This window comes from Mchenga conophoros, linkage group LG15, assembly GCF_057382185.1.
Source record: "Mchenga conophoros isolate Kocher_MC1m ecotype Shallow Benthic linkage group LG15, M_conophoros_male_GT1.1, whole genome shotgun sequence".
Lineage (NCBI taxonomy): Eukaryota > Metazoa > Chordata > Actinopteri > Cichliformes > Cichlidae > Mchenga > Mchenga conophoros.
The window spans coordinates 10,611,012-10,625,443 of NC_140540.1; the positions used below are offsets into that span (position 1 = coordinate 10,611,012).

The 14,432-nt window shown below is 41.3% G+C and overlaps 1 protein-coding gene across 1 annotated transcript; it reads left to right on the forward strand.

Moving 5' to 3' along the window:
• Nucleotides 1–100: 100 nt before the first annotated feature.
• LOC146557804 (adenylate cyclase type 8) lies at nt 101–14,358 on the forward strand. The gene is made up of 21 exons (XM_085247098.1): nt 101–346; nt 1,422–1,633; nt 2,723–3,451; nt 3,799–3,948; nt 4,069–4,199; nt 4,379–4,490; nt 4,574–4,701; nt 5,154–5,312; nt 5,571–5,805; nt 5,959–6,129; nt 6,221–6,321; nt 6,686–6,887; nt 7,379–7,471; nt 7,647–7,807; nt 8,092–8,173; nt 8,334–8,492; nt 9,298–9,444; nt 9,660–9,752; nt 9,877–9,991; nt 10,093–10,295; nt 10,755–14,358. The coding sequence occupies exons 1-21, from the start codon at nt 295–297 to the stop codon at nt 10,968–10,970; spliced, it is 3,651 nt and encodes a 1,216-aa protein (XP_085103224.1). The 5' UTR covers nt 101–294; the 3' UTR covers nt 10,971–14,358.
• Nucleotides 14,359–14,432: the final 74 nt, after the last annotated feature.

Here is a 14,432-nt window from a genome sequence, read left to right on the forward strand (position 1 = left end):
GTGAGAGTGGCCGCTGACTAATTAATCCTCTTTGCACTCTTCACTCCTGCAGCTCTGCTTTGTGGCAGTTCTTGACATCATTTCAAAACAGTCCAGATGGTGACCTGCAGTCCTGAAAGAACGACTCCAGGAGTCTCGCCAGGCCTGTATGTCGCTGTCCGCATCAGTGTTGGATACGGCATTGCAACGAGGGCTGCTTCAAGTTTCAGTTTTCCTTTTATAGGTTGTGTCTTAAATATCAAAGCCGATGAAATCAACAAAAATGGATTATGATGAGCTGGATGCACGTATACAATGGCAGAAACTAGGTATTGTCAGTGGATGCACTATACGGGAAACGTTACAGGTCAGTTGTGTGGTTTACAATCCTTTTGCTTCTTTTTTTTTTTGGGGGGGGGGGGGGGGGGGTCCTTTGACACATTGTAGGTTACGGGGAGCTTATTGTCCGCTTGGGACAGCTGAAACTGCTGAAAGAGGAATGACAAAGGGATTCTTCTACATCCGAGAAACTGTAATGTTTGTAATGTTCAAAAACAAATAAAGATGCACACTTAATACTATACCTAATTACTCATCTAATATGATGTGTTTTAGCATATCCAGTCTGTTCTGTGCAGATACATGATCTTGGTGAGAATCAGCCCGGTGGCAGTAGACTGTGAGTGGGTGGGACAACAGCATCCAGAGCCAGAAGGACCTGGAGGAGTTTAACTCTGAGCATTAACCAGCTCAGCTCTAAATCTGGCCAGATAATTCGTTGGAAAGCTGCCTTTCTTCTGGCACACACTGCGTAAACACGTGGAGCCGACCAGGTGGCCCTTTCTGGCATGGTTGAACGTGTGCAGCATAACAAATTTTATCTAAAAGAATAAGGAACTCAGACAGATTTGTTACTCAATTTATATAGTGCATAAAGACCTTTGATTATTAAATCCTTCACGCGGGGTATTCAGATGCATCAAACTGCAAAAATCCTTTATATTTAGCATTTTATGATAGTAGATGCATCAGTGGCTTTGGTACAGAAAGCCACCCAAAGTTCCTCTTTATAAAAGTCTATCAATCAAATTCCCTTTTCCTCATTTATTCAAACAAATACTCACACTGCAGGTCATTCATAATGAAATATTTCTGTAAGACAAATTCATATTAGGCAAAATTAGGTAGATGAAAGATGAAAGTTGAAATGAATTAAAGTGGGTTTACTTTACATGTTAATTACTGGCCATAATGTCCAGTTATCTCTTTGAATTTAGTATTCTACTTTGACTTGTCTGTCAAAACAGCTTCCAAATCTGTGATATAAATAAAGTTGTAATTATTATTATTATTATAAAACTTACTGATGAACTCTAATGTTTTTTTAAGCAATAACACCAAATCTGGTCCTTACTGACTCCCCTTTTCCCTTCACGTTCCAGGCTCCTACCTGCTCCTGATCCAATACCAACAGCTGAGGTCAGCTGAGGTCGCCACCATGGTGACCTTCGCTAACACAACGCAGGTCTCCCCCATGGGGCTGCGTGAGCTGCCCTGTGTAACCCCCACCATGTCCCCTGGCCTGCGGCGGAAAAAGATGCTGTGGCAGAACGCAGTAAAACACATCATTATGCAGCAGGATCTCAGTACCCAGGTGATTGAGTTTTAGATTGTTGTAAATGTGTTCTGATTTTTTTTTTTGTGCACACTAGTATTGTGTACTGGAAGAGGCTGTGTCTGTCTGTGTGGAGCTCTGGCCTTATGACGCACTTTTTATACTGCATTCAAAAGTGTACCTCACTAATGGCTATCAAGCACACATGAAATTTTTGATTCTTTTCAAAATAAAGCTATTACTCTTACCATTACAATCTAATGCGCTCTTACCATTATGCATATCTAATGTGTGTTGAAATGGTTTTGGCATTTATATTTCAAAAATGATTCACATTTACAATAGACATGTGATAATAAAGCAAGCCTCACAAGATCCTTCTAGAAGCAAGTCTCAACATTCAGCATCCATAAAGGTAACCGGTAGCACACAGACTCATTCTATCCCCATGTGGCAAATAAGAGACGAAAGCAAAATAAAGAAAGTTACAAGTGAAAAGAGACAGGTGTGTAGCAGCTTTGTACACCTACTCAGAAACGATTGGATTTAGGTTTTTAGCATTTTTTGCCTTTTTTGTTTGCTGAAGCACCTCGGGGTCCTGCTGCCAGGTGGGGGATGATTCAGCTTCCTTGCTTTCTGACTCAACCTTGCTTTGCCTTTTAGGCCTTGTTTTTTTTTTAACCTGTGCATGGTTTGAAAGGAGTGTCTCAACCCTGTGCCTCTTAATTTCACAGACAGATACTTTAGTAACCAGCGGCCCAAAGGCATGAAGCAGCACTGCTGTTTTATTATTATTTCTACATCATAATAGGGGTAAAAGTAAAAGAGTATTAGAAAGATATGCAACGATGAATTAATGTTCCTCCTGCTTCAAAAGGATTTGTTGACTTGGCTAAATAAGTGAGCGCTGCCTTTACCTTGGCATTGGCCTGATGCCAGTGACCTCGGTTTTAAAGGCTGCTGACTAATTAATCCTCTTTGTGTGTGAATGTGGCTGTTTTTAGACTATCCATGTAAGTGTAATTGTTATTTTTGCATGCTGAATCTTGTCTACCCTGATTTGCCAAATAAGATATAATAGCCTTGTAACTTTTTTGAATGAAGGATCCTGTTTTTATCCTTTGACAGTTGGGTGTTGAACCAGCACGCAAAATCTTTGTGACAGATACCTACATAGAGGAGATCAACAGGCAAATCCGCAGCAAAGCCTCACGTGGGGTAACAAAGCGCCGTTCTTCCACGTTCAGAGTCCATCCCTTGGTTCGCGATTCCACCAGCACCGGGGGTGCTTTTAACAACTACTCCAGCGACGCTGACTTCTTCGTCCACTGGGGTCGAACTGTCTGTGGTGTCTACATACCCACGCTATTGCACACCTTCAAGTCCCACGACCTGGAGAAACTCTACCAGCAGCACTCTTCCACCCAAAGACGTAATTCTCTGGCCATCACCAATGTGATAGACGTGGTGGCCAAGCTGCACATGTTGGTTCTGTACCTGGCATTGGCGCCGGAAGCTTCCACAGACACTTTGCGTGGCTGCCTGACGGGCATGTTCATGGTGTTAGCAACAGTTCTGTGCGTCATAGTGTTAACCCACAAAGACTCCGTGTCCCCACAGTGGCTTCACTACGCCGGCCTCGCCAGCTGGTTGTCACAGACCACACAGGTGCTGGGGGGTCTGGTGTACGGACTAGAAAAAGACCCATCGTGGTACCTTTTGTTCACTTTGTTCGCAACATACACACTGCTGCCATTACCTCTGCTGTGGGCCATATGTGCGGGCACCCTGTCCTCAATGCTGCACATTCTGGTAGAGATAGTATGCTGCTACACTGATGCTTTGCTTCTGAGAAAGGTGAAAAAAAAAGTCCCCTTTGAATTTCCTTTCCTACTGTTACATTTTTTAAATGTGTATCATGCCGATAAATCAGTGATACACTGTTAAGGCTTATGGAAAGTTTGATTTCTTAGACTTTACAGCAGTGTTAGGCACAAATCTACAAAATTTGAGAAAAAAACTATTTCATTGTACTTGTTGAAAGCTCATGGGTCTCTATTGACATATTAATCAACAAATAATAAGGAATTAGAAACCCTCCCCCCAAGCTTCAGTCCAATACTCTTTCCCCAATTTCCCCTTCAAACTTTTTTTAAAGCTTTTTTTCCATGAATTAATGTAGTATTCACACTTTTTCGATGCAGGTGGTTGCCAAAGGCCTGCTGTACCTGGGGATGAACACAGCTGGCTTGTTCATCCACTACCTGACAGACCACGCTCAGCGCCAGGTTTTTCTGGAGACCCGTCGTTGCATTGAAGGACGCCTCAAATTAGAGCAAGAGAATCAAAGACAGGTACAATGAAGATGGGAGCTGTCCTGAAATTTAAAGCCAGAGAATTATCTGTGTTATGATGAAAGCTTTGGTTGCATTAACTCACTTCCATGACTCTCACATTGTTACACTTCTTCACAGGACCGCCTAGTTTTGTCGATCCTGCCTCGCTTTGTTGCCTTGGAGATGATTGCTGACATGAGTGCTATGGAAGATGATCTAAACCCTCAAGAGTTTCACAAGATCTATATCCACCAGTACAAAGATGTCAGGTATACATGCATGAGTTAGTATATTAGTAGTTAAATTTGTAACCTTGTAACCTTGACTCGTAAGATTTATAAGCCAAGTGGGTTTCACTCTGATTATCAAGTTGCAGGCCAACCTAATGCCAATAGTAAGTGTTTGCTATGTCATTTCAGACTTTTTAGTCCTTCTCTCCTTCTTGTAGCATCCTTTTTGCAGACATCAAGGGTTTCACTTTGTTGTCTATGAACCTGTCAGCCCAGGATCTGGTTCGAACCCTCAATGAGCTCTTTGGACGTTTTGACCGACTGGCAGAGGTGAGGGCCTGAGCGAGCCCTTTTTGGTTGATGTAAAACATCTTCCAGCTTCTAATGTCCTTCTTCTTCTTCTTTTATCACAGGAACACCACTGCTTGCGGATAAAGATACTGGGAGACTGTTACTACTGTGTGTCAGGGGTTCCCGAGCCCCAGCGTGCCCATGCCCGTTATTGTGTTGAGATGGGTCTGGCTATGATCAACACTATACGGTCAGTCATCATATTTAAAGACACAAACACAAGTTAATTAAAAAAACCCAAAATCACGTGGTTTTAAAATTATGTAAATATAACCTCAGCTAAGTAACAAAAGATTAACACAAAACAAAGCTGAAATGCAGAAGCACTGTGTGAAAATTTTAAGTACTCCTTTGCTGCTTCCACATGAATTAAGCAGGTAAGTAGCATCCAGATCCTGCTAATTAAGTGCACTTGATTAATTGATGATCAACAACTGTGAGCACCTAAGTAAAAGCAGAGGTCTGGGCAGTTTGCTGGTGTGCAGCATTCAGGTGTGTATCAATACATTGTGTAACACAATGCTTCTGCGTCAACCTTGAAAAAGGGTCCACCTTCTTATGGGTCTATAGGTATCCATATGAGAGTGTAAGATCCTATTTTTGTTTGTAAGACACGATCACTTTACCTCACAAAATCACCAGGTATGTACAGAAGCAGCTGAACTTCGACATGGACATGAGGATCGGCATCCACTCGGGCTCTGTCCTCTGTGGGGTATTGGGTCTGCAGAAATGGCACTTTGATGTCTGGTCCTGGGACGTGGGCATCGCCAACATGCTGGAAGCGGGGGGCATACCTGGGTGAGCACCAGCAACCATTAGAGAAACTCCTGTCAAGTATGTTACCTGACAAAGATGTGCCTGACAGGTTTCCAGGCTTTCTGTAAGATAATATTTAAGAAAAGAATAAAAAACGTGCTATTTAATTTCGTAATAGGTACATTTGGAGGGGGTATATATTTTCATCTGGTGATGCATTAATGATGACCTCTTGTCTTACATCATCCACAATATTTTTTAATTTCTTTCTGCATGAATTTTTCTTTCTCCCTGAAACAGACGCATCCACATCTCAAGGGCAACTCTCGATTGTCTAGAAGGCACTTACAAGACAGAAGAGGGCCATGGTCGTGATAGGAATGCTTTCCTACGAAAATACAATATTGACACCTTCCTCATCTGCCCTCAGCAGGACAGAGACAAAGTTAACCACATCAAGCCCCCCAAAGTTCAAAAACCAATTCAAACCTGGAGTCCGGACATACCTTTTAAGACTGTCGTTGACATGAACAGCGTAAGTGCGCAAATACCAAACAGAAAGGAAGGTGCTGAATTTGGTGCCTTTGGTCAGGTGGTGACGAATTTGAATTGAAGAATCTGAAGAGCTCGGCACATCTGAGACTCACCTGTACTCACCTAATCAGTCATTTCTATTCTTTTCTTTTAGATTCTAGCTGCTTTTACAAATGGCTCAATGCCCACCCTTTGGCAGTCCAACTCGAGAGAGATTAACAAACGCATCAAGCATGCCATCGAGCTTCGAAGTAGTGAGCGTATGCACAGAGAGCACATCACACCACTGACCCTTGTCTTCAAGGACACAAACATCGAGGACAAGGTAGACTGTGAAGAAAAGATAGAGATGCAAACTGTTTTTTAAAGACGCAGCTAAAAGTGACATTTATTTTTCTCGCTTTTGGCCCATCCAGTTCTCCCAGATGAGAGATGAAATGTTCAACTCCAATCTGGTCTGCTCCTTCATCCTGCTTCTGTTTCTCATGGCTGCCCAGGCTCTCATCCCTGCCCCCAGGTAGGAAACTCCAATATGTTACAACTGTTAATTCCACTTATTATGATTCCATTAAGTCATTTTGTACCTAAATCCAGCTTATAGCATTTTAAATAAATATCAATTCCACATCGGTATAACCAGTATTATAAAAAGAGCTCCCTGTAGTGTTTTGACCAGACTTTATTGCTACTGTGCTTAAGTTTTTGTTTTTCTTTACTTTGGTGCCACCTGCTGGTATTTAAAAGAATGCACTGACCCGTGCAGTCACACTGGACACCTGAACTTGTTTTTTTCTGTTCTACACTGTATTAATATTATTAACATTCATGACTTCACTCACTTTCTTCTTCTTCTTAACCCCCTCTTCCCTCCCCAATCGTAGACTGTTCCCTGCTGTCCTCCAGTTTTCAGTCTTTCTGCTTGCCCACGTGCTGCTGCTACTTGTTGCCCTTGCCGAAGAGTTCAAGTGGACTCCTTCATCACTGCAGCACTTCTGTTGCTGGATTCATGAAAACAACAGTGCCCGTAACCTGTTTACTCTCATAGCGATCTTCATCAACTTTGGGTTGGCCTCTACTGACATGGTGAGAGTCTGAATAACACAAGAGAAGAGTAATTTACATAAACTGCCATGTTCTTCAACACGACTTTTTCCTTTGTATGTCTGCAGTATTGCACCTGGTAACTGACCCTTGTAAACCAAATGCACATTAATTTGCATAATCCTCTCTGAAATGCATATGCAAAAAGAGGAAAGTTGCACTTCCCTGCTGATATTTATAGCACACTTGGCATGCAAACAGGACAGAGGAGTGCAAGAAGGTAAAAAATGAAGTAAGCACAGGGGTCTTTCGTGTGATGTAAAAAGCCCATTTAGATATAAGAAGGTAAAGGGGTTCTTTTGCAGTGATAAAATTATTTAGTAAACCTTCTTTTTATTAGAAAAAAGCACAAAATTAAGCAAAACCTCATTAAAGGTTTTAAATCACCAGTTTTAAGAAAGTTTGACTACCGGTTTATATTTGTTATGCTCTATGATGCAGAATCAGGTTGGAACATTTTGTGCTGTTTGCAGGTGTGGTGCATCCTCATGAACACAGGAGAGGCTGACATAACTGAGAAGACTGGCACAGGCTCACGTCCACTCACTGTCTGCTCTTACCCTGAGGCAAGCAAACAGTAGTTTAAATTTGGGACAATTATTATAGAGATTTTATGTGATTTCCTGTTGATTTATCCAAATGTCTGTCTTGTATTAAAAATACTAACAATAAATCACATTGGGTTTCAGTAAAATGAGGTTATTACTGCTTGTTTCAGCTTTCCCAATTTGTTCCCTTTAGATTTTTGTGTTGAGCGGGGTGATTGCCATGGTGACGTGTGCGGTTTTTCTGCGTCTGAACTCTCTGCTGAAGCTGGCAACGCTGCTGCTAGCAGTGGCTGTCTACTCCTACCTCAGCCACCTCGCCTTTGTCTCACTCACGCGCCACGATACGCTGCACAGGTCAGTGTATGAGCAGCGAGCAGCATACAAACTGCACAGCTGCTGTAGTTTTACTACACAGTGCTATATTTAAATATTCGCCTCTATACACAATTTATGATCAAAAGTTTTGGGCCACACCAGTTAATTGAGCCAACCTCATCCTACATTAACATCAGCACAAAAACTGTGCACTGGGAGCTTCATGCCATGTGTTCCAAAGCTGAGCATCTCCTTTAAGTGTAATGTGTAGGTATATTTTTGCCCACAGAGTGTATCGATTTTCCTAATATACTTTGTTACAGGTCTCACTATGTCAGAAGAAATGGAATTTCCTTCCTTCTCATGGCCATGTTTATTGTTGCCGTCTTCTATAATGGACGTCAGGTGCTCATACACTTCATTTTCCCAGATTGAACTTATAGATGATCCTGTCACTATAGCAACACTTTCTGGTCTGTGTTATTGAAACTAAAACTGTTTTCTGTCACACAGGACTGTGTTGCAGGTAGATGATGTTCTATCTCGCTGTATCTTTTCTATCCAGTGGGAGGCTACTGCCAGACTGGACTTCCTGTGGCGTCTGCAGGCCCAGCAGGAGGTGGCAGACATGAGGGAGTTGCGGGAACACAATGAGTGTTTGCTATACAACATCCTACCAGTTCATGTAGCTCAACATTTCTTGGACCGGAGCAAGCATGACGAGGTAGCTGAAACACCCCAAAACCTTTAGCCTCACTTCTTTTGACTCATAGTCTGGTCCACAGCAGAATCAGTCTGAGTAACCATCAGTGCTTTGAAAATACTGATTGGACCAATGAATAGCAACCTCTGTCTACGGTTTAACCTATATTGAAATTGTACAATTAAAATTAACGTTATGTAGTACTTTTTAAAATCTGGCACTTTCCTTTATTTATAATCCGATCATTTTTTAAAAGATCTCCAACCCCACTGGGTGATATGCAGCCCCAAACCATGACAGAACCTCCACCATGTTTTACACATGGCTGTAGACACTCAATGTTATACCGCTTTACCTCCTCAGTACATAGCGACGGTGATTTTAACATAATTTCACATTTGGATTCACCACTTTATAAGACTCGTTGCCATGGATATTCAGTTACTTTCCTCCCTGTTTCCCTTACTTATTAATGGCTTCTTGACAGCCACCCTTCCACTGACACCATTTTTGATCAGGCTTCAGTGAACAGTAGATGGATCAACTGAGGGCCAGGTGCATCTCTCAGGTCCTGTTTCTTCTTTTGTCGTCCACTTGTCCAGTTTTAAGACACATCATGCACATGCATGCGCTCTTGGTGCAAAAATACTATTTTATGACTGTCAAACTGTGTTATACTTTGCATTTTTCATCAATTCAACTAAACAAATTGGAACAAATGATGTGGTTTTATAACGTTGGGCGGCTCAAGACTTTTGCACAGTACCTTACCTGACTCAAACAAAGAGGATTTTGAAGAAATCACCCATCATGACTCTTCTTTTAGGATCTTTACTCCCAATCCTATGATGAAGTGGGCGTCATGTTTGCCTCCATCGCTGGGTTCGATGAGTACTTCGAGGAGAAAGAGTTCAAGCATGAAGGAGTGGAATGCCTCCGGCTACTCAATGAGATAATTTCCGGCTTTGATGAGGTGAGTGTTGGACTCAAAATGATCATATGACAGTGGTTTATTTATGGATTATCCCTTTTGGTCCAATTATTTATCGGTTAAAATAAAACAGAGACAGTGTAGTTCAATCCAGGCTGTGGGTTGACACAAGTCCTGCTTTGATAAATAGGATAGCCTCTAATTGCATAAGTCAGCTGCTAAACTTGTTGTGTAATTTAATCTTATCTTCTAACAAGCTGTTTGAGGAGCCGTATTTTCACCATGTGGAGAAGATTAAGACAATTGGGAGCTGCTACATGGCGGCATCAGGTTTAGCTCCAGATAAACAGGTGGGAGATTTTTCTGTATGTGGTCTTATTTCCTTTTGTCTTATTAGCTTTGCTTTGATTTGTGGTACTTGTTATGATATTATCTCCTTGCATGAAACTGTATGTTTATCTTTGTCTCCTCCAGAAATCAATGGATGAATGGAACCACCTGAGCGAGCTGGTTTTGTTTGCATTGGCGATGCAGGAGACCTTGAAAGAGATTATTAGGAACTCTACTCAACGCTTTCAGCTGCGTGTGGGTAAGAAGCTGCCCTGCCACAGCCCCACAAAAGCACACACGCACGATTTCTAGTGTTGTAGCAAATATCTGAAATTATTGTCTGGGTTTGGACTCATGCAGGCATTGCTCACGGGCCCGTGGTCGCTGGGGTGATCGGTGCCACCAAACCGCAGTACGATATCTGGGGCTCCACAGTGAACTTAGCCAGCCGCATGGACAGCACAGGTGTGAGCGGACGCATCCAAGTACCCGAAGCCACCCGAAGGATCCTGACAGATTGGGGCTTCGTCCTGGAGCTGCGTGGAGAAATATTTGTCAAAGGGGTGAGTGGAGACTGACTATGAAGAGTAGTTAAGCTTAAACAAGTGTTGTTTATTTTTAAAACGCCACAGCATTGTGGTCTATAAGGTAAGGTTCTTAAATCAATGAATGACATCTTCGGAATTAGGAACTTTATTCTGACTTCCAGAAGGGGGGGAATTATTTGATCTCCTTTGATTTTATTATGTTGCATTTTTTAAGGGTGGGAGAAACATTTTATACAAAAACCTCAGAGTTTAAGGTGATTCATAATGTGTTGCTATGGCTGGATCCTTGCTCTAGAGGTTTCTGTTCGATAAACCATCTCAGTTATCCAGCAAGCATAAAAACATCTTGCCAGCAGCAAATTTATGTTCAGAAAGTCTTCATTATCATACAAATTTTGTAGAATAACCTCTGTGTTTAGCCTAACTGTGACAATATACACATCTTCACTTTTTAATCTATGTTTTTCATTGTAGGTAAGTGAGCACCAGGGGAAAGTCCGCACCTATTTCATCAGGACCATGCGCAGTAAGATGGCCAACGATGGGACAGATGGCCACCTGGCAGGGCAGACAGGAGGACGCATGACGCTGGCAGAGGTGGTGTTCAGTCTCGTCCAGGCCAGACACAAGGAGAAGATGAGAGAGGGCAACAGGAGGTTCAATCGGACTCCCTCCAGACTGCAGCGCTGAGGAGACTGTCAGGGTCAAATGGCTGCACGTAGGCCAGGACACACTGCAGCCATATTCCTTTAATGCTTTGCCATAACTGAATTAGCTTCACAGACAAAATACTGAGCTACCCGTGGCAGGAGCCCAAACCTGTTTAAGCCTTTATTCTTATTTCTTCCAATACTGCATCATCCCCATCTTTTTTGGCATCTCAAGCAAAATGGACAAGTTAAGAGGAATTTATAGGAAATCATCCATGCTCATATTTCTTGACTTCTGGACCCAAACGTTCATCTTTGCATGACACACCGAGTGGTATGTGGTCTGAACTTTAGTTGGTTAGGAGTTAACTGTGCTATGTAATCAAAGTTCTGGCCTCTTACATTTCACAAGTATGTTGTAAGCAGTGCAAAGTGCTTTTTCATTACTATTATTGCCATATCTATACACTATAAGCACTGATTTTAAGGTTTTTTGTAAAAAAAAGAAAGAAAGAAAGAAATGGTAAATGGACTGGTTCTTATATAGCGCTTTTCTACTCATCTGAGCACTCAAAGCGCTTTACACAACTTGTGCATTCACCCATTCACACCCATTCGCACAAGCACATCTTTCTAAGTGCGCTATAGCTAACACTCACACACATTCATACTCCGATGGATGCATCGGAGAGCAATTTTGGGGTTAGTATCTTGCCCAAGGATATTTGGCATGTAGACTAGGGGAAGCCAGGAATCGAACCACCAACCTTCCGATCAGTGGATGACCTGCTCTACCACTTGAGCTACAGCCAAAGAAAGAAAGAAAGAAAGAAAGAAAGAAAGAAAGAAAGAAAGAAAGAAAGAAAGAAAGAAAGAAAGAAAGAAAGAAAGAAAGAAAGAAAGAAAGAAAGAAAGAAAGAAAGAAAGAAAGAAAGAGCCAACATGTCTTTATGTTTGCTGGGATAACACATCAGCAAGACTCCAGACCTCCAAGCAAAACACTACCTCTTAGTACAAATTCTCATAGACTACAAATGGCCAATATAGAATGTTGTTTGTTTGTTTGTTTGTATTATCTTAATTAGTACATTTATGTTGTGAAGTCAAGCATTATTTCTACTTTATATCCAATAATTTCACATGTGTTAAAGAGATTTTGGTCAGTATATTTCACTCATGCAACATAATCCAAAAAGAAAGAAAATCCCTTTATTTATAAAGTGATTGCTGCTTGGTTTACTTTTGTAAATACTGTATTTGCATAGTTTCCACTGAGCCACTATTTCTTATTTTCTATCTTGTCAGAGTCAGTGTTGTTCTGAATTTATGAGATTCAGAAGAGGAACACTGAAACAGTTTTAATGCCAAAAACACCTCACATATCACTGTATTCCTCTTACTGTCATGGTAAAAAAGAAAGCAAAACCTCTGTCAGTACTAAGGTTCTTTGTGTTAGGACCTAAAAAAATCATTTCATCCTTACAAGATCTTAAATGCATTGAAATACAACCTCAGATGTAGAACACCACATGTAGAAGCAGTGTGTGAAAGTACACTAAGTCCACCTCCGTAACTTGTAGAACCACATTTACCAAAAATAAATTGATGTAAATGTTTTCTGTAAAACTTTATCTATGTGAAGGTCCTCAGTCATCCAGGTCATGGTAATCCAAGGGGCTGGGAAAGAAAAGCGAGTGGACTCCTCTAAGTTTCACCTGTCATCCGTGAAGCTTCTTCATTTCTAAGATCAAATGGTGGAGAGTCCCATGTTTAAGCCCTGATAAACGTTATCAGTATCTCACATCCCTGTGGAGGAATTTTGTAATATTGTTTGCAGCCAATCATTTATGAACAGCTCTCTTTCAGCATTTCAGTCAGTTAAGGTCTGGTCTTTGACCGAGCCATTGCAACTTCTTGATTCGTTTCTTTTTTCAACCATTCTGTTGCAGATTTGCTTCTGTGCTTGGGATCATTTTACTGTTCAATGAGTCAATTACAATTTTTCCCTGTCACAAAGGTGGCGGGGCGATCGTGGCTCAAGAGTTGGGAGTTCGCCTTGTAATTGGAAGGTTGCCGGTTCGAGCCCCGGCTCGGACAGTCTCGGTCGTTGTGTCCTTGGGCAAGACACTTCACCCGTTGCCTACTGGTGGTGGTCAGAGGGCCCGGTGGCGCCAGTGTCCGGCAGCCTCGCCTCTGTCAGTGCGCCCCAGGGTGGCTGTGGCTACAATGTAGCTTGCCATCACCAGTGTGTGAATGTGTGTGTGAATGGGTGGATGGATGACTGGATATGTAAAGCGCTTTGGGGTCCTTAGGGACTAGTAAAAAGCGCTATATAAATACAGGCCATTTACCATACCAGGCCATTCACATGTGACTCTAGAATACTTTGGTATACAGAGGAATGACTGCAACTTCCTGTTGCTGCAAAACAAGCCCAGAGTATTACAATTCCACCACCGTGCTTGAGAGCTAGTATGAGGTGCATGTGCTGATATGCTATGTTTTCACCAAATATGATGCTGTGCATTATAGCAAAAGATATTATAATAGTGAGATATATAATATAATAGTGAGAATTTTTCACTATAGAATGATGGACATCAAATTGTTTGGAAGTTTCTTTATAAACTTTTCCGGACTGATAGGCAGCCTTTGCTTTGCTCCTTGGCATTAACACACACCTGAATGCAGCAGACCATCAAACTGCCAAAAGTTCTACTTCTTTATAGGTGCTCATACTCACTGACAATCAATTAATTAAGTGCATTTAATTAGCAGGACCTGTCTGCTACTTCCTCTGTTAATTCCTATGGAAACAGTAAGAGTGCACTTAGTTTTTCACACTCTGCTTCTGCACTTTGGCTTAGTTTTTGTGGACGACACTGTGTAATATGTCATATGTTGATGTTATTTTGTTGTTCAGCTGAAGTTTCGGTCCTAACTAAGAACCAGAGTGATTATGTCCAGATATGTAAAATGGTGTACTTTTTTTTTCTTTTTTACCTTGATCATTTATTAAAATCAAAATCAAACAAAGATGCTTGGTTTCTCTTGATGTAGGAATGTTTTACATTGTAGGTCTGATTCAAACTGACACAAATTCACGCCAGTCTTTATTTTGTTTGTCTTTTAACTTTAAATATTAATGTTAAGCTCCTCTATGGGACTTTGTGCAGTTTTTAAATAGATACCAAAGACACGTTTAATTGTTGTTACAGTATAGAAATGTTCACGGCGAATAGTACGTCTGTATCAGCAAAACTTTTTACTTCATTTTTTAATATAATTTTTACAAAAACATTCAAACCAGTCCAGTTTCTATTAATAAAATCAATTGTTGCCATAAAGCTGGGTGCTTTTAATTTTTTAACTCTGTATTATTAATTGTTAATGACATGAGACTCTTATTAAACTCTTTTTTCAAGGTGTATTCTTCTTGGAGGTGTGTCTTCCTTTCTTTGATAGTCACGACGATTGCTCGTGACTCCATTAGTTTTGTCTG

Bases quoted from the DNA above. Each gene is read 5' to 3' on its own strand.
- LOC146557804 (XM_085247098.1), top strand. From the start codon at position 295: ATGGCAGAAACTAGGTATTGTCAGTGGATGCACTATACGGGAAACGTT. The intron at 4,491-4,573 runs GTGAGGGCCTGA...CTTTTATCACAG, and splicing joins GTTTTGACCGACTGGCAGAG to GAACACCACTGCTTGCGGAT. The intron at 9,753-9,876 runs GTGGGAGATTTT...TGTCTCCTCCAG, and splicing joins GTTTAGCTCCAGATAAACAG to AAATCAATGGATGAATGGAA.